Raw genomic sequence first — 18,940 nt, forward strand, 5'->3', positions numbered from 1 at the left:
GTGCACGGTCCTGATGTGTGACTGTCGACCAGAAAAACTAGAAGAATGCAATGGAAACAAAACAAACTCAGGCAGTTTATCCTATCTTGTCTAATGTTGACATTGTTATCCACTTGTATCGCTACTGAATATTACTCTGCACCAGTGACGTGCAGTCAGGGTAGGCAAGGTAGGCAGTGCCTACCCAAGGGTGAATTGATATTTTGATTATTTGTTTTAATTATAATATAATTATAAATTATTTATTTTTCAATTTCCGATAACCTACAATACCTATAAGTTTGAAAGTGTCAGCAATTTGTGCTTTTCATAGCCCAAATCGCTAAACATCGCTATTTCCTAACCGCTGTAAGGCAGGAGGAGGCCACACCCCTTCAAAAAAGGCACGTTGCTGCTCTGCCTCTGTTGCCATAGCGTGTTTTTATGTGTTTGCGCATGCGCAGTCAGTTCCCCAAGATGACAACCATTTACGTCCAAAGGCAGCTCTCTACGCTGCCTTTGGACGTAACCGTGCTATGCTAAATGCTATACCTAAGTTCACAGTGCATTAGTGAATTGATATGACGTGACCGCTGCTGCTACGTTCTCTAGCTTATGTCAGGATGACAGTGCTAGACATGATAAAGAAACTTTTTTTTGAGGAAAAATTACAGCTTTTAAAAGATGGGAGACCAACACCTGAGCTACCAGACCTTCAGCAAAGGGAAGGTCAGAAAATTTGTTCGTATTTTCTACAATGAATGGAAAGATTGGCTTTGTGGATGCGCTTCACTGAGGCTGTTCCGAGGTGTTGTTGTCATTTCCTCCCCTTTATTGTGTTTCCAACACAAACAACGGATGCACTGCCGTGTCATGAGATATATCTTGTTGGGAGAGTATGGAGGCTATTGTAAATAATTGTTTATGTTTCTTTAATGGTGTTTTACGATGTTGATTTTGTTCGATGGCTAAATACTTGTTCATGTGGATCTTGTTGGATTTTTCTTTCTTATTATGAATTTTATAATTGAGCTATACGAATAAAGTTGAATTTAATTGAATTAACACTCGCCAGCAGAAACATTTGAAATTGTCATTGGTGTTGATATCGGTGGTCTCGATTTGGAATGCCCTGCCTACCCTACCCTAGTGCTCACAGCAGGTCACTGCTCTGCACAACACATACTCAAAAAGGCCAAACCCAAAAGAGCTGATGACTTCATTAAGAAACACTTGCTTCATTACATTTTGCAGACAACACAGGCCAAGAGTCAAGCTATTACCTCGATTTCCCAGGAGGCTCTAAGTGGCTTTATCTGTAGGCACTGGATGGAGGGAAATAACCACAAATATAAAGCATCTTAGCTAAAGCTGCGAGTGGCAGGGAGGAAGCACAGATAGATTAAACATTTATTCTGTTACTTGGATCAGTAGCTACTAGATCTTATCCTGATCCTGTTTATTGCCTTTCGGCATTAATGACTACATTGTCTTTCACTTGAGGGTGAGTGAGATACTGTATGAGTTTTATGATATCCCAAACCTGAATCCCGTCCGAGACAGCAACTGAAGATTTGAAAAGCACCCCCAAAAGAACTTGACTGTGTGCTCACGAAAGCAAAACTGGAGAAGATAAAAATAGCTCCCAACACTATGTTCCTCTGTCTGACTGACCTTAGCTGTATGTAATTAGTCTCATTAAATGTAACCATCACCACTCACCCAATTACAAGTCAGGCACCATCATGGCAGAAGTAAGGCTAAAGTCAGGCATTCAGGGGGCTTTCATTGATGTAACGTTAAATGGCAGTTGAAGGACGCCAAAGGTTAACGATAATTTAACAACCTTTAGCAAAGCAGACGCAGAGTGACACCCATCTATGACGTACCACGACTTTGTTAAATGTCACATTATTAACTTACAGAATAATTAAAGCTCAATGTTGGAATAGTTTGAGATATGTTCATACTTAGCATGTTTATTTTATGTAAGGTGAGCAGCTGCAAACCAGTATAAACGCTACGCCGTGAACAGAAGAAGCTGGACTTGGCAAGAGCATGACCTGGCTTCCGCGATTAAGCTTTTTTTAGTCTTTTGACACTTGAATAGGTGTCACTCCCACTGCTGTTTCCTACGTCCCGGGTCACATGTAACACAGTAACTTGACAGACTTCAGAACGCAGTCGGAACACAGACACAAGCTGTACAGGACTCACATCTTCTATCCGGGGTGATGACTTCGCTGCACTTACAGCTCCAAAAACTGTTGGTTGTTAAGTGGTACTTCCACACTGAAATGCAAACTCTCTTCTAGCAAGAATTCAAGGTTCAAACTCTTGACAGTTTAGCACATGGATGGCATAGCTGAGAGGCAAATCATCCTTAGTCTTGATTAGAAAACTGTAAGTTCTAGGATCATACAGTAGCCCACATGGCATTTAACAATTTCTTGTCCATCAAAGCTGGATGTTTGTCGACATCTGTTATAACACTATTATCCTTCTGTAATGAAAACCCTCTAAATAAAATATCCAAGCTATGCCTGTTCACTTTGTGTTCATTCCCTCTGCCAACTCCCATCTTGCTGCGTTACACAATATCCACCTTGCCTATAATAATGTGTGTGTTGAAGATATGAGTAAATAGGCCCACAAACAGTGTTTGTAAGTAAAAGCTTGTTGTACCACAAAGCACTTGATCTGCAGTAACCCTGCAATTGTTTGTCATCGTTCATACATATTTTAGAGATGCGGTGAATCTCATTCCCTTTCCGTTTTCACTGAAACTCCAATCGTTTCAGCTGTTACTAACTTTGAATGAAAATAAAGGAGAGTAACAACAAAAAAAGCTGTCTGGTGAGGAAACGTTTGAGACCCTAGAAAGACTGAGGCTTCAAGTTGCCAATCTGTAACGTTTTTCAAATAACTCCAGCTTTGAATGGGATAAGGCCTGTAGAAATGTACAGAAACCTTAAGAAATCAGGCTGGCTGGACTGGTTTTCATGCATCATGGGAGAGTTTAACCATTTTGCAATTGTTGGATTTGACACATGCTCACGCTACCCACACTGAGCATTTGTCTGTCTGTATCATGTATGTGATAAATGACATAATGGTGATTAGTTTTTGTATTTAAAGATAAAATACAGAACAGTTCAATGAGAATATATATTTTTTTATTTCCCTCTATCATCTTTCAACTTATAAGTTGAACTAATACGATGCAATTAAGGCAGAACCATTTAAGCATACATTTTAAATTTAGTTTGGTGTTTCCTATCTCTATGGCTTCCCACCAGTAAATCTGTCAGCTTTATGGTTTAGAAAGAGAGATGGAGCCCCAGATGTTTTTACAGCCAACGGTCACACTGGACCATGGGCGGAGCTAATTTGGGGAGCAATGAGGATTTGGGTCATTGCTGGTCACATGATCCTGTGGGAGAGAAGCCATGAAAATCCAATTTCCAACCACGTCAGAGCTATTGAAGCCTGAAAACTGCTGTGCTGTACTTCCTTTCAGAAGTCACTCCCCGGTTGTTGAAATAATAAACGTTGGCATGTAAGTGCTCCAAATCTTTTCAATCAAAGCAGACGGGGAGCTTTAACGGCACCGTTAAAAAACGATTACCCGGACGGGGAGGAAGGCTGTGCCATTGGTGCATGCTTTGTGCAGTGCACATACAGTAAAGGACAACTCATTTTCCTTTACCTCTCCTTCAAAAGTTGGATATTAAACACTATTCAGTGTGAATTAAATGATTTTAAAACAGGTCAAGACTGTAAATGACCTTCAAGACTTTTCCCAGTCATGATCTATAGATGCCATAAGACTTTGGTTAAAGTGACTTTTGCTGTCCTGATTGTTTGCCTGAGACTTAACTTTTCAGATACAACACAACACCATCAAAGCCAATACTGTGCCAGTTTCAAGCTAATGTGAGCCAGTTTTCAATTGCACGCTTGTGGTCACCAAGAATGGCTCAAGTTTGATATTTTGTTATTCAATGTACACCAGCCAGATGAGGACAGAATATCGGTCAAACAAAAAAATGTTAATTAAAGGTTTGATATGCCAACTTTCAGCTAAGATTCTGAGTTTCTAATTCCAAAGATCTGCTCCCAGACCAGAATGGTCCAGGACTCTGCTTTAGCGGGCGGAGAAAAGCTCATCATCACCTTAATTTTGTTCAGTTTGCTTCCAAAAGCACTTTTGAAATAGCTCCAAAAGTATTAAATCAGTTCATTTCTTTAGGCCTTCTGGGTCAGACAAGTTAGGGTTAGCGGTAATGGTAACTTGACAGATGTAACTTTCCAGAGGCAACAAATTGTTTAAACTAAACAACATATAATATTTTTTAATCTGGCACATTTTGGACATGTATTGCATTAGATCCTAATTGCTTGAAATAAATCTCCAAACCTTAATCCATCTTTTGTATCTTCCCTTAGACTTCTTCCTTCTTACCTTCTTTACAGATCTTTGCTGAATGTGAGTTCTCAATATGGGATTTTATTTTACTGCGTTTTCATTGTTTCTTGATACTTATAATTTTGTTTTGTTTTATAAAGAATCCTTGGGTGTCATGAAAGACGCTTATATTCAAATAGAAAAGTATTATTGTAATGTCGCCAATATGAACGCTCCCTGGAATTGCCATTTAGACTGAAGTAGAGATAAAGTATTGGGAAAACTTGAGACTTGCTCTTCTCGTTTGCTGCACAACACATTAAATAAGATTATCCTGCAGATTGAAGACACTATTAACCATCAGCAGAATCTAAGTTTGTGCGGTGAATTGATGATATTGATGGCCAGTATCCATTATTCATTTTGTCAACGTGTGGCTAATAACTGCTGGCAGACCGAGATGTGCGAGAGATTTGGCCGCAATCCACATTACTTTTCTTGGCGCAGATCTGGTTGATTTATGGAAAGTTAAAGTGAGGTGTGAAGAAGCCAGCAAAGCCGAGGGGAATGGAGATCAACAGATGAACAGAAAAAGAAGGCAAAAACAAATGGAGTTGGGGAATGCATGTGGAAAGGGTGCATAGCAGTCACTCGGGATGTAGGAAGATGACCACATGGACACATGAAGCAGAAAAAAACAAGTAGAAAATAGTACGGTACTTGTCTGCAGGCACGACAGAGAGAAGCACCATGTTTGCCTGAATTATAGAGTTACGGCGACAAACTTTCCAACAAGCGAACATTAGTCATCAGACTGGGAACACGCAGATGTGACACCTATGACTCTAAGACCTTTCAACGCATTACTCATACACAAGTTAAATGTCACGAGAGCAGCATACAAGTCTACAGGGCCCAACTACAAGTTTGTAGATCATTAAAACCAAACTATACCTTTCATTAAATGCAGGCTGAAGAAAGGATGAAGCCATTAAAATAGCCAACATCAACAAAGTCAATTGAGGCAATGTCGTCATTTTTCAAACCCCAAGAAAATATAGTTTATATGAGTGCTAAAGCTATATACATCTTTACAGTTGCACTTTCCCAAAGCACAGTGAGTTAATTGCACAACAAACCCACACCTAGGCTCAGAATAGTTTCTTTAAGAGGACTCTTAGGTGAATGCTGCAGCAACATTTACATACTGTGCACTAATCTAAATTCATAAATGGAATAAAACTTACAGCCACTAAAACAAATGCATACTAAAAGTCATTTCAACCATAAATTAAAACTTCTGTAATAAAAAAGAAGTCCATAAAAGGGTTATTTATTACTAATGTTTTAACAACATAAAACAAAGCAACAGAAATCTTTCATTTACAATGATAACTTACCTCTGTTCTTATAAATCTTAAGAAATGAGGTATTTTCTGCCATATTTAGCATCAGTGTCTGGCACTATTATTTGAAGTAGCCTCATCTAGACAACAAGGTCTCATTTTTATGAGAGGCCTATCGTAGAGAAATGCATAAATACAATCAGTTGCAGACAGAAGAACTGGTCGATTAATAAGCAATTCAGAATAAAGAGCCAAATCCTTTTTATACTAAATCAGGACACACACATCCGTACAAAAAGGAGGTAAAGTTTCCAGAACTCACCAAAAACACGACGGAAACTGTGAGGACTCAAATAATAGTCTTATTTCAGGGCTATTAATCGAAAATAAAATGATAATTTAAAGTTCATTCATGTTGGGTGTGGGATACATATGTATGTGTATATACGTATATATGCATATGTGAGTATCCATAAAATGAAGAGTCCGTCCTAAAGACTGCTCTACTGTAAAGTGTCTTGAGATACCATTGGTTATGATTTGGTGCTATACAAATAAAAGATTGATTGATTGATTGATTAAAGTAAATAAAAATGAAAGATACTAGTACAGTGCCCGTCGGAAGTATGTATTCATATAGTGGGAGCTTATGTAGAGCTGTCAATTATGGGCAAATGAGTATGTGTTTGAAGGTTGGATGTACAAAGAGGTGTACATACTCTGTACTCTGTAGTGTTATAAGTGCGATTGCAATGCAAAATAGCGCGTGCGATTTCCCTGGTGTAATTCTATGGGAACGCGCACGATAAATCGATAAATAAAGTTTGCACCAATGTTCGCTGGACTTAAGCAAATGGATAATAAATGTCATCCCCTATCTTTAGACCCTCCTTCGGCAAGGTAAAACTAAAAAAAAAAAAAAAAACAGTGGTAAATTTAATTACACACAAACATGTCATGTACATCCAAGATGTGCATTAGATTATAAACACGTGGTGAAAATATCAGCATTTATAACGCTGTGTTCATGGAGAAATGTGCACGTTTACACGAACTTTGCGGGCATGTGTTTACAGTAGAGAGCGGTCTAACTGAAATAAAATTAAAATAAACGTTTTGCAACATCAAATAACTCAAAAAAAAAATAAAAATGGATGCACACACTCGGGCTATATGCAAGCTGTTAATGTTTCAGGTCATTCAGACACTGCATCAAGGAGATATGCTCCACACACACACAGACAGACGTTCCTTCATTTATAGATAGATGAGCAAATATAAACATTTTTAAATGATGAAATTATTCAAATGAACCACCATGATTTAGTGGGCAACTCAGATTAACCCTAATCCATTAAAGGCATCCAATTTACTAGTACTGTCGACAGACAAGTTACAAATAATATAATAAATAACAGTCAAAGAGCCAAGTGGAGCAGTTTCAAAACAGGAATAATTTGACAGGAATTATTCCAAATGCTTTAAACAATTGCATCCTATACCCCAAATGAAATAAACTGGACAACTTCAGATCTCTTTTGTAAGGTATTCCAGAGCTTTAACTAATAAAGGACTGGTGGAGCAGGCTGTAATGGTGCATCTTTTGTGTAGGTGGAGATATGAAAATAAAAACCCTGGATTGGTTTGTAGGTAAAGTTGTAGCAGTTAATCAGAGAATACAGAGTAGAACAGAGGCTGAGAAGGATACAGACAGTTGTGAAGTTTAATATTATGTGGAAGAAGCATTCAGCATCATCTGTACAGAGCCATTCATATCAATATAATATGTTTCAATAAAACATGATATTTTTAGACCATAATCTGTAAACCCCAGAGACAATGGTGATAAATGAGCAGGTTCTGAAACACTCAAAAACAATGCAATCAGTTTGTGAGGCTTACGTCTGAACTTCACGACATACTCCATATAAATTGCTGCAATGTTGATTGGAGTGATTGGTCTATAATGATCACTCAGGGGTTTATTCTAAAGTAAGAAGTGGTTGGATTATGGGAGGAGTGATTAGAATCAAATACACAACTATAAATCTAGAAGAAGAAGAAGAAAAAATCATGATCAGAAATCTATTTTGACCAGGTTATAACTAATCTGTTATTTCTGTCTGGTTTAAAGCCGGCTCGTGCCGTGCGCTCTTTTCTGCCGAACACTCACCGAACTTTTGCGGCCACAGAAGAAATGGCATCACTCCTCAGGTTCTTCCTTTTGGACACAGCAGTTCCCATGCTGAAGTGGAAACGACCCAGGAGGAAAACTGCAGACCATCCCACTGACTGGTTGGTGTGGAAACGCACACAGAGGTAGAGAAAAGCACCGCCAGGAGAAGCGATGGGGGAACCAACCGCATCTGCGCTCTCACAGCTCCCCCAGGTCTCACAGCTCAGAGCCGGTCCTGGTCCTGGTCCTGGTCCTGGTCCTGGTCCTGGTGTGTGAAGCACCACTGCCCGGGTCGGATCTGTTCCTCTGGGCTGGATGTAGATAGTGGAATAACGCAGCTCTGCTCTGCTCTGATCAGCTGATCTGGAGGCAGCAGGACGGAAACATGACCATATAAGGAAATGCAGCCCGCCCTCTTTACGCGCTCCAGGACAGGTGCTCTGCTTCACATTGGTGATATGAGGCAGAAACACGAGATGTCTCATTTTCAACCAATGCAATGCGTGCAGATTTGAGTCACATCTGGAAGGAAACCAGATGTTTAGGTAGTAAAATACTCATTTTAAATTCTGTAAATAGAAATATTAATATATACTATTGTGTGAAGTGCTCTCCTTATAACCTCATATCCTGTCTTGTCTTATTGTCTAGTTCAGTGTTTCTCAAATGGGGGTATGTGTACCCCTAGGGGTACGCAATGGCACTGAATGGGGTAATGAGAAAAAGAGAGAAAGTGAAAAATTAACAATTAAAGTGTCAGTCTTGGTCCCACCCCAGGCATGATATGACCGGAAATGATAAAAACAATAGAAATTAGTCTATTCAGCAGCCACTAAATCAGTGGTTTTCAACCTTGGGGTCAGGACCCCATGTCGGCATGTGGGGTCGCCTGAAATTTCTGAAAAATGTGAATAGATTTTTGAAATGTTTCAATTAGTATTCTTTTTTTAATTTATTAAAACACAAAGTTAAAAAAAAAAAAAAAAAAAAAAACGCCTTTGGGGTTGCCAGAAATTCTTGACATCATAATGGGGTCACAATCCAAAAATAGGTTTGGAAGCACTGCACTAAATACCGTTTCTTTTCGCTTGAAATTCATTAAAATGTGTGCCATCACTCACTCATTCATTACATCATTATGCTGACAATTAATTTAAAAAAAATAATAGGCAAATGGACCAAATTCGTTTTTAGACTATTTTCAATAAATATGCTCAATAAAATACTATATTTTCTTGCAATTTATTGAAACAGGATTATTTTATGCTGTAGAGGCCATTTTATCACACTTCTGACAATAATTAGCTACATTTTACAAAGGAGACTGTATTTACTTACTATTGAAGTAAGCACAAAAGTTGTAGTTTAACTAAATTCCACTCATTGTTTTGAGTTTGTAGATTAACCCTTAGGGAACCAATGTTCAAGACTGCTGTTCCACAAATGAAAAAGCATATGAAATAATGGAGAGATTAGCTATGATATGAAGAGAGGGTACACATGATTTGATGTTACAGGTCTGATCATTGGCAGTTGTTAATGTGAAGTATTATTGTTTCTTTAAGACATAAGATACTTATATTAAACAGCACTTATGACAGTGCTTCTCAACCTTTTCACGGCCGTGACCCCGTTTTGATATCACAAATTTCTGGCGACACCAAGACAATTTTTTCTTTTCTTTAAGAAGTAGTTTTTCATCATGTGACAAGATGCGCTACCTCAGATATTATTATACTGCATTTTATTTTAACTAGATTCACTGTGTATTTGATAAGGTTGAAGTACAGAATTCCGTTTTTTGATATTTTGTGTGTGTGTGGTGTGTTAATTTGAAAAAGAATAATAATGTAAAAAATTGAAAAAATACAATTTCAATCAGTAAAGTTGTTATTTGTTTGTTTGTTTTTACCATCTACTAGAAATTTCAGGTGACCCCATTTTTTTTTCCAGGCAACCCCATATGGGGTCACAACCCCAAGGTTGAAAAATGAGTTATTAGCTATTAAAATAACTATTATTTTCCTGGCCTACCTTCTGGGACAAGGATAAGAAGTTCAGAAACATCCGATTTCGACTAAATCAAGCTGACAAAAAAGTGTGTAAGCAACGAGACAAGTCAGATACATATGTCAACCCCAGGGTCACTCGTTTTTTAATAATTAAGACAGTTTGAAACCAAATGCCAAATTCTAAAAGAATAATTATGAACAAATAGCATTTTCTAGTCTCTCTTATTACAAACCAAAATGAATAAATAGCACACACTTTAGACCCCCTCACAATAATTATATCACATATAACATCATCATATGAAAGACCTGATAAAACAATACTCTTCTTATTGGTATTGCTTTAATCAGCAGAAATTCTCATCTTTAGTTCATCTGTGTGATAACTGATCATTATATATATATATATATATATATATATATATATATATATATATACCTTTAAATATCCACATCTATTTAAGGCTAAGAATGTGTGTATTTTTTATTTTAATTTTTTTTTTATCTCTTGCCTCCTTTCTGTGAGACCGGCCCTAATGTTTTGACTGATAATCAGAATTTACATAGTAAAAACAATTCTATGAATCTGTCTATGGGACTCTATATCCCACAATGTAATGCATGAAACTTTTATGAAAATGTCTATAAGAGAGTGCAAACATTATGATTTTATCAAATAAAAAATAGCAAGAGCAGCAGTTTTAACATGAGAAAGCAAACGCTACAAATGGACGCATCAGCTAAAGGGTATGTGCTTTAATATCTGTCTGAAACAGATAAGATGGTACAGAATAATGAGTTTGTGAGGGTGCATTGCATGAAATATATCACTTTTGTTTTGCTTTTCAGTACAGGTGTTTAGGCTCTCTTGGGGGTTTGGTGTTTACTAAAGATTAAACCAGGTTCATTCAAATAAAGTAATAACAGATCACCTGCTGACCAAACTGTATAATGAACCACGGGAAAGCACTGCACTGTAAACAAAAGCAGCTCATTTGACTTTCATTTGCAGTCCCATCAAGGTGTTTATCGACCTGAGGAGCACGCAGAATAATTTATGCGTTCAGGTGATTCAAATTCAATCTTATGTCAACAGTCTATAATCATAAAACAATGGCTCTTTTGGGTCATGAAAGCAGCTCTGACGTACAGACCGTAGCTTACATTATATAGTGTTTTCATTATTTTATGAGCTTCTGACACTCTGGCCAGCTGTGAAATCCTGACATCAGGATGAAGACAGAAAACCACCGACTGTCAGCATTTATAAAACGTGTGAGCACAGCGGAGTTGGGTGATTTCAGATGTGTGGAAATTTTAGTCTGATTACATTTTGCCGCAGGGAGGTAACCTTCTCTCATCACACAACGGCAGGGTCAGTCAGGGCTAAGCGAGCAAAAGTGTGTCGAAATAAGAGCAATAAAAGGAGAAATAATCAAGAAGTCATAATGTCAGCATCATCATCTGCCTTTTAGCCTCCCTAGAATATATACTGTACAGTGGGTAAAAAAAGTATTCAGACACCTTTAAATGTTTCACTCTTTTTTGATTTTAGCAAATGGCTGCAATGAAACAAAGTTCATTTTATTCAGTACACTCAGCACGTCATCTTGACGGTAAAAAAAAAACAGAAATGTAGAATTTTTTGCAAATTTATTTAAAAAGAAAAACTGAAATATCACATGGTCATAAGTATTCAGACCCATGATTGTGCCTAGAGGCGCCCAGAGTATAGGCACAGTCTGTTTAACATCACCCATCATGCAGATTTATAGAGGGGTTATAAAGACCCATTTCGTGTGACGTATGCATACTAATTTAGGTGCTCGGTGCAAAACAACTGGAGAACTGCTGAGGCGTTGGTGCACGGAAGCGGACGGAGTGCTATCTTAGTCTGGATCCAGTAAAAATTGACCATGAAAAGCTGGATATAGACTGATATGCAGACGTGGGACAGTGAGGAGGATGTAGAGATGGAAATTCATCCTTTGAAACTGATCAGAATACGCGTTATTACACATAAACCGCCCCTAGTGGCCACAAGCGCCGCAGCACTGTCACAAAAATCAACAAACAGTCAGTCGGGCCAGCTTTCCCTTGTCTTTTGATTGTGTATGCAGACAGTAGCTGACCTGTAACTTTGGGATAAGGATTGGCTCTAAGGGCTGGGTGCGAAGCGGGGCTGGGCTTGCGCCATGGCTGGAGGAGCAGCCGCCGCCGGAGGCCTGGTGCTCGGCCCTCCTCGCCACGTCGATGGCGCCCCCCCCTTACTCTCTGGCCGCCTTCGCCGGGCACGGCGGCTAGGGTCAAGGGGGACGGGCAACCCGGCGTGCGCGGGGCGGTGTCCGGCGCCGGGCGGAAGGTAGGTCGGCGCAAGGGGCGGGTCTCGGCAGTGTCTCTTTAGCCTCCTCAGAAGCAGTTTAAAACTTTTTGCTTGCCTCGGCCATGACCAGGAGTCGAACAGGCGTAAAAATGCTAGCAAAAGCCTTATAGCCCAATGAATATATCTGAGTCTGTGGTCACGTGTCTGACGTAAAGTGAAACGTTCTCCAGGCATTCTCCAGGTCACATGACCTGGCCAAAGACGGTCCGTCTCCCCAAACTTATATGGGTGGTATTTCAAGAGGGAAGCCCCGCTCGGAGCATTGATACTGTCAAGCGCTGTATATTGGCCTGTGGAATCATTTAAAATGACTCATATGGGTCAACGCTTTAGGTCAAAAAGTCTGCGGTGTGCCTTTAAATAATCTCAAACCCTTATTTTATGATATGTAAACCATATTATCAGATAACTGACATAAAACAGACACTCTGTGGTTCAGGAAAAAGCAATCAGAGACATCATAACATTTATTCAACATAATTCATATTTTTGAGTGGAAGGTGAGTGAGAGCAACCATTCTCAATGTGACATTCTTTCAGTTTCACTTTTGTTCCTCATAATCTGGTAGTCTCTTTTCCTTTGATTTGCATTATATCAGGGGAGAGTGCAACTTTTAGTAGTCCATTTTCAGAAATGTGTAGTTTTTTCACGACGGCATATGTCACAAGCCTTCGCGGCTGTCAGATTATAACATCACGAGGGGAAGAGCGTCTGATTGTCAAAACAACCCCTCTCCTAAGACCTTTCCTTAACCCCATGACATCATCCACAGGGTTATGTAAAAGTGGATAGGAAAGGAGATAGGAGGGACTATTCGGACACAACCTAATTTATTTAATAAGAGCCTTAGGAGACACGGATATTGGATATGGTTGCCAACCGCCGTAAAACTACACAGAAGAAGAAGAACATGGATATTATGAAAAGAGTGGATGGACGAAGGCATAAACATTCGAACATTCACACGGACACAGAGTTATTACACACACAGACATCAGCAAACGAAGAGGCTTCATCAGGACATGAAGCACCAAAGCTTCACTTATAACGCGTGGATCATTAGAAAGTTAATTTTCCACCCAACGTCCTGTGTAGTGGAGGCAGAACTGCTGCATTAACCGCTGGCTTTGATTGTCCAAAGTACGAACTTCTATCTCTCTCCTGCTCTGCAGGTGAACGCAAAATCGTGTGTTTTTGTCGAGCAGCTGCTTCAAAACTGCAATCAAAATAAAAGTGAAACAGTTCCCATGTGTGGTCTTCTATGTTGGAGCTGAAAATGAAAGGCCTTTTCAGAGCTGACAGCTTCAAGCTTTTCTTGATTTTAACAAAGCTCTCGTGACTGTATGACAAGTAGAGAATAGAGAAGGGAATCGTACTATCTGCCACCACAGTCATGGAAATGAAATGTCTCACAGGATTAGGCATCAGTGACTTTGTAGTGGCTTCATTACCCCAGGCATGCATAAGATGGAATCATAGCTGGTAAAGAAAGAAGCCACTTGGTACAATCCCTTTCACACACTGTGCTCTCATTGCCTCAGATAAACAGGCCATTTTTGACTCATTCCCTCAGCTGATGAAGTTTACTGACCGTTTCATTTGCTAATCCTTCTATAAAGACCCAGGTACCTCGTTTGTTCGTTTAGATGCCACAGTTTTGGTTAAAATGTTTGGATTTCTTTTTCTGTTCTTTGATTATTCTTTTGTAAAACAGCCAATGGTGAAATTAGCTCAAGTTGCACCAAATAAGACGTTGATAGGTTCCACACTCTAGTCCAGTAGGTCCCTGCAGTTTAGACTTAAAAGTTTGCCTTGAAACCATTACAAATGGTAGAGTGACCAAACATCCTCTTTTATCCTGTTATGCACTCACATCTTCTTTTGGCGTATCACTATCTCATCAATATCATACCTAGTGGGTAAAATAAAACTTTTCTGAAAGATAAGATGTCCTAATTGTCACAGCTTTACACACAGATGGCTGCAAAGAGGACACCTGGGGATAAAATGAAGACGATGGATCACATTGGTTCCTTTTTAATTCAGAATAAAAGTTAAATATTCTTTAAACTGACCATGTAAACACTTAATTCCTAATCTTTCTTTGTTTTTCTTCTGCTAACCGTCTCTATATATATATATTTTTTTTAAAAAAAACTTGATATGCTGTTCTTCTTGTTTTCCCCACAGCTTTTGTTAAATTTCCTCTTCCACCAACACCTCAGAACTTCTCTATTCTTACATTTACTTATTTTAAATAGAGTGCTCTCCACAAATGTTGCACCTGTATCATAGGCAACGAACAAAAAGCTTGTGCAATCAATTTGCGTGTATGTGCACCAGATTTAGCGCTCTTTATTTAGGAACTTTGTAAATCATGCTCGTAGCCTTCTACTGGGGTAATGAGACACCAACAATTTAAAAGAATTAAAATGACATTTATTTTCATCAGGAAAATGTAATTAATATAAATGTATAATATAAAATGTTATCTACAAATGGCCTCAAGTGCTACAAAAAAACCCCTGTCATATTAAATAGAAAATCAATGCTTCCACATGCACTGACAACTTTAATTCATGTCAAAGGATCACGTCTCTGTAAAAGCAGCTGCCTTCGAATAAAACTGCCATGTTTAAACAGATATAAATCTACGGCGCGCATTGTAGATTTCCAGTCACCGCTCTAAGCAGCAGATGTGGTATCCTAATCAACAATTCTCCCGCTCCTCCACCAAGATGCTAAACTATATATAGAGTAATGTATTATTGCACAAAAACAACAGAGGAGAGGGTTTCTGCACCAACATTAATAATGGTAACAGATGAAGAAGCACCGAGTCGTGCCCTGGCATCAAAGGACCACTGGCTTGGTTTGGTTTGGCTTGGAATTCAGACAGAGATCTCTGTGTTTTCTATGATATTCAGGCCAGAGTGATGCTCAGATCCAGACTGGAAGGAAGGATTCAGCAAAGCAGCCAACGCGACCTCCACAAAGCAGGGTTACGCATCCCTATGGGGACGTCTGTATGAGGAGCCACTTCTAATCCATCACTCCATTCTCACTCTTTCCTCCACCTCCCCCTCCCCCTCTCTTTGGAACACCTTCTCCCTCTGGGCTCTTCTCCTTTTCCTCCTCCTCCTCTTCCTACAGCACGTGAGGCCGATCAGGCAGCAATGAGGAGGGAACGTTAACAAATCGACTGTATGAATATTTGAGCAGCCATCTGGGTTTCTCCTTCTCTTTGTTTGCTGCCATGCAGTGTTTGTTTGGTGACAGTTTCTCACCACCCTGGAAACAATAGTCCACAAATACTGTGAGAATTCTGCATGCATTTATGCAGTAAGCTGTGAGGGGAGCAATGGATTAATATTGTCCTTTGCTTTAAGTATAGGAGCCCACACACACTACAGGAACAGCGGCATGTCTAAATACCATACAAACATGAACACTACATGATTACCTTATAAAACACACGTCAAACTCAAGGCCCAGGGGCCAAATCCGGTCCTTTAGATCAGTGGTTCTCATGTACCAAATTCTCTTATTTCTGAATCCAAGTACCTACTTTGTCCGACTACAACATTTTGATTATAGAGCATAATGATAGAATGAATGAGTGATAAGACACATTTTAAAGAATTTCATTTTGTAAATAAGTGGAAAGAAACAGTATTTAGTGCAGTGGTTCCCAACCTTTTATGGATTGTGACCCCATTTTGACGCCAAAGACGTTTTTTTTCTAGAATTAGATTTTGATTGTGTTTGAACTCAATTTTTTCTTTTTTTTTTAATTGCATTTTAGCTGAACTACATTTATATTTCATACAGGGAAATACAGTTGTTTACGATTGTGTGTTGTTTTAATTTAAAAAATAAATAAAAATAATTATGAATAATTAAAAAAATTCAAAAATCTATTTTAATTTTTCTGAAATTTCAGGTGACCCCACATGGGGTCCCGACCCTAAAGATTGAAAAACCTAAAACAGCTGTATTTCTACAATTTGTATCATTTCCGATAATCTCACACCTGGGGTGGGACCAAGAATGACTTTATTTGTTCATTTTCCTCTATCTCTCTCTCTTTCTCAAGTACCCCCTGTAGTGTCATCGTTTACCCCCATTTGAGAAACACTGCTTTAGAGCATTCAATTCAGCAAAAAAAGTTAGAGAAACCATGAATCATGACCAAATAATTCAGTAGATATCTACAAATTAATTCACAAATTCAGTGAAACTCCACAGTATCAGCAGGGCTCACATTTTTCCCATGCTTATCACATGAATGCAGCCATTTTAATCTCAAGTTATTAAAAACTCTACATAAAAATGGGTCACAAAATCAAACAAATGCAGGGACTGATATTTGTCACATATTGCTTTGATATTATCAGTGCCGTACATAATTTATCATTTTTTTTTTTTACATGGGATTGCAAACTAGAGCACAATAATGATTAAATTATCCACTTTCACGCCTAAAATCTGTGGCCCCCTTAAGATACACTGCTATGTATTTGACCCCTGAACTAAAAGAAGTTTGACACCCCTGTTAGAAAACATGGAGGTGCTTGATTATAAGTGCTTTTGATGGGCTTTAAAAACATGCACACACCCACACTTTGGGAATAAAAGTGTTCTATTAAACCTTGACCACCAAAATAATCTATGGATACATTTTAATTGGGAGCTCTGCACACAAGTGGACTAAACACCTGTTGTCTTGTCTGCGTAAACATGGAGGAAAGAAAACTGAACTCCAAACAAACTGTCTGACTCCGCCTCCATTAGTGGCACTGTAACATTGCGAAATGTTCCACGTGAACCTATGAAGATAACAACTGATGAAAATCTTTTGAATTTTATTCCTCTTTCTCTTTCCCATGTATTTTAAGGTGCCTGACTCTTATCTGTGGGAGCATTTAATAGGTTTCCTTGCATATTTTCTGCCTCCTGCCCACCGTCATCTCCATCATCTTCCGGGGGAAAGACACGGGAGAAAAGTAATGTGTGCACAGAATGCTGTGTCTGTTCCCTGTCGTACAAATGCAACTAGCATTATTAGCTCAATTGTTATTATCTGGATGTGTTAAAGCTACTGATAGTTCATATCCAGCTGCTCTAATCTGTTTACATACATCAAGTGTGATCATTATTGGCTCTCCCTTTACCTTAGGTCCCACACCCATAAGTGGTAATTATAGTCAAAAAGCCCAAAAAGCACATTTGTGTGATGGATAGCAGTGTGTTAGTGCAGGCCAGCTAATGTAGTCCAAACCCCTCTATGTAGGCAGAGTAATGATGAGGAGAGCTGATGCTGACAGGACTGCACATGAGACACTTAATGTGGAGCAGTGAAAGCAGAGAGAGAAAAGCACAGCCAGAAGTGCTTCATAGTCTGAGGTCGACCTCCCACCTGCCCTGCATACTTCCAACCCTTGATTGACGGGTTTGTATCCACCTTTCTGGAATAGAAACTGACCTATCTGGAGGAAAGCCTTCTGAGGCAGCAAATGCCTCAGGGTTAGGGCTTGAGTTTGGAACCTATACTGGCCTAAAACCTGCATGAAACACTTCCAGTCAGACACATCATTCATCAGTAGGCAATCTTCTCTGAACACATGGGTTGGACAAGACCCAAAATTGCTTTGGAGTCAAATCTTCATTGCGTAGCGTGTATTTCCTCAGGGAAAAAAAGAGATTGTGTAATTTTATTTTGAAGGAGATAGATTCACGTAGAAGATCAAATCTCACCTTTAACTATAGGTGTAATAGTTTGCCAGTTAAGTTAGTCAGTGTTTACCTGAGGTTCATGTATAATCAGAAGTAAAGTTATTCTTTTTTCCACATTTTGTTTGGCTTTTAATGATGGAGATCAGACACCTTCGGTATTTGGCTTCTGCTCCCTATAAGCTGAAAACTGACGCCACCTTGCTGAAGATTAACCATGCATTGCAATCAGCATCTGTTTATGTAAATAAACTGGACCACTATTAAATCCTTCACATTAAATAACCCTTGTGTGATTGGTTTAATAGTGGTACTGTTTATTTACATGAACAGAAGCTTGCAGCTATGTGCAGTTGGTCGCTAGTAAGATGGCAGCTACATAGTTCTTAAATGCAGCTTTTAACTAAAATGCAGATAATTAGGAGAATATTATTTCTCAAGCATCCCAACCTGGTTTTGTCCTTAAAGACCAAATCTTCTCATTAGATTAATGACATTTAAGAAATTTCACTAAATTTGGGTTTTGCTTGCTGTAAAAGATGATCCTGAACTACCAGACTCGTCATGTAACCTCCATACCTGCTTATCTTGATCAGGGTAGTTGGGCGTTGATCTCTTAGAGGTGACTAATCGCACATTTTTTTTTTTTTACAGGTGCAAGGATACAAATGGTATATGGTCGTGATTTATATAGTGCTTAAATGACCACCAAAGTAGTTCCAACACGCTTTGCATTATCAGCTCATTCACACAGACACAAACCCAGCAGCTGTGCAAGGCACTAGTCGACCGTTGGAAGCAGCTTGTCTTGCCCATACATAGACGGGTATAACCCTGGGATCGAACCCCAGATTTTCCGATCAGAAGACCCCTCAACCAGCTGAGCTACGGTAACCCTAAGT

General features: G+C 39.0%; 1 protein-coding gene across 5 annotated transcripts in view; it reads right to left on the reverse strand.

Annotated features, from left to right (window-relative positions):
* The window catches only part of nsmfb (NMDA receptor synaptonuclear signaling and neuronal migration factor b), a 51,433-nt gene extending 43,212 nt beyond the window's left edge, over window positions 1-8,221 (reverse strand). For 4 of the 5 annotated variants that reach the window (XM_028458616.1, XM_028458619.1, XM_028458615.1 and 1 more), the window contains exon 1: window positions 7,907-8,108. In XM_028458616.1, coding sequence (XP_028314417.1) covers window positions 7,907-7,977 — 71 coding nt within the window. In that variant the 5' untranslated portion in view covers window positions 7,978-8,108. Of the gene's footprint in view, window positions 1-7,906 lie in introns of all 5 variants that reach the window. The other variant, XM_028458620.1, reaches the window with a different exon arrangement.
* Window positions 8,222-18,940: the final 10,719 nt, after the last annotated feature.

This window comes from Gouania willdenowi, chromosome 9 (genome assembly GCF_900634775.1).
Source record: "Gouania willdenowi chromosome 9, fGouWil2.1, whole genome shotgun sequence".
Taxonomy (NCBI): Eukaryota; Metazoa; Chordata; class Actinopteri; order Blenniiformes; family Gobiesocidae; genus Gouania; species Gouania willdenowi.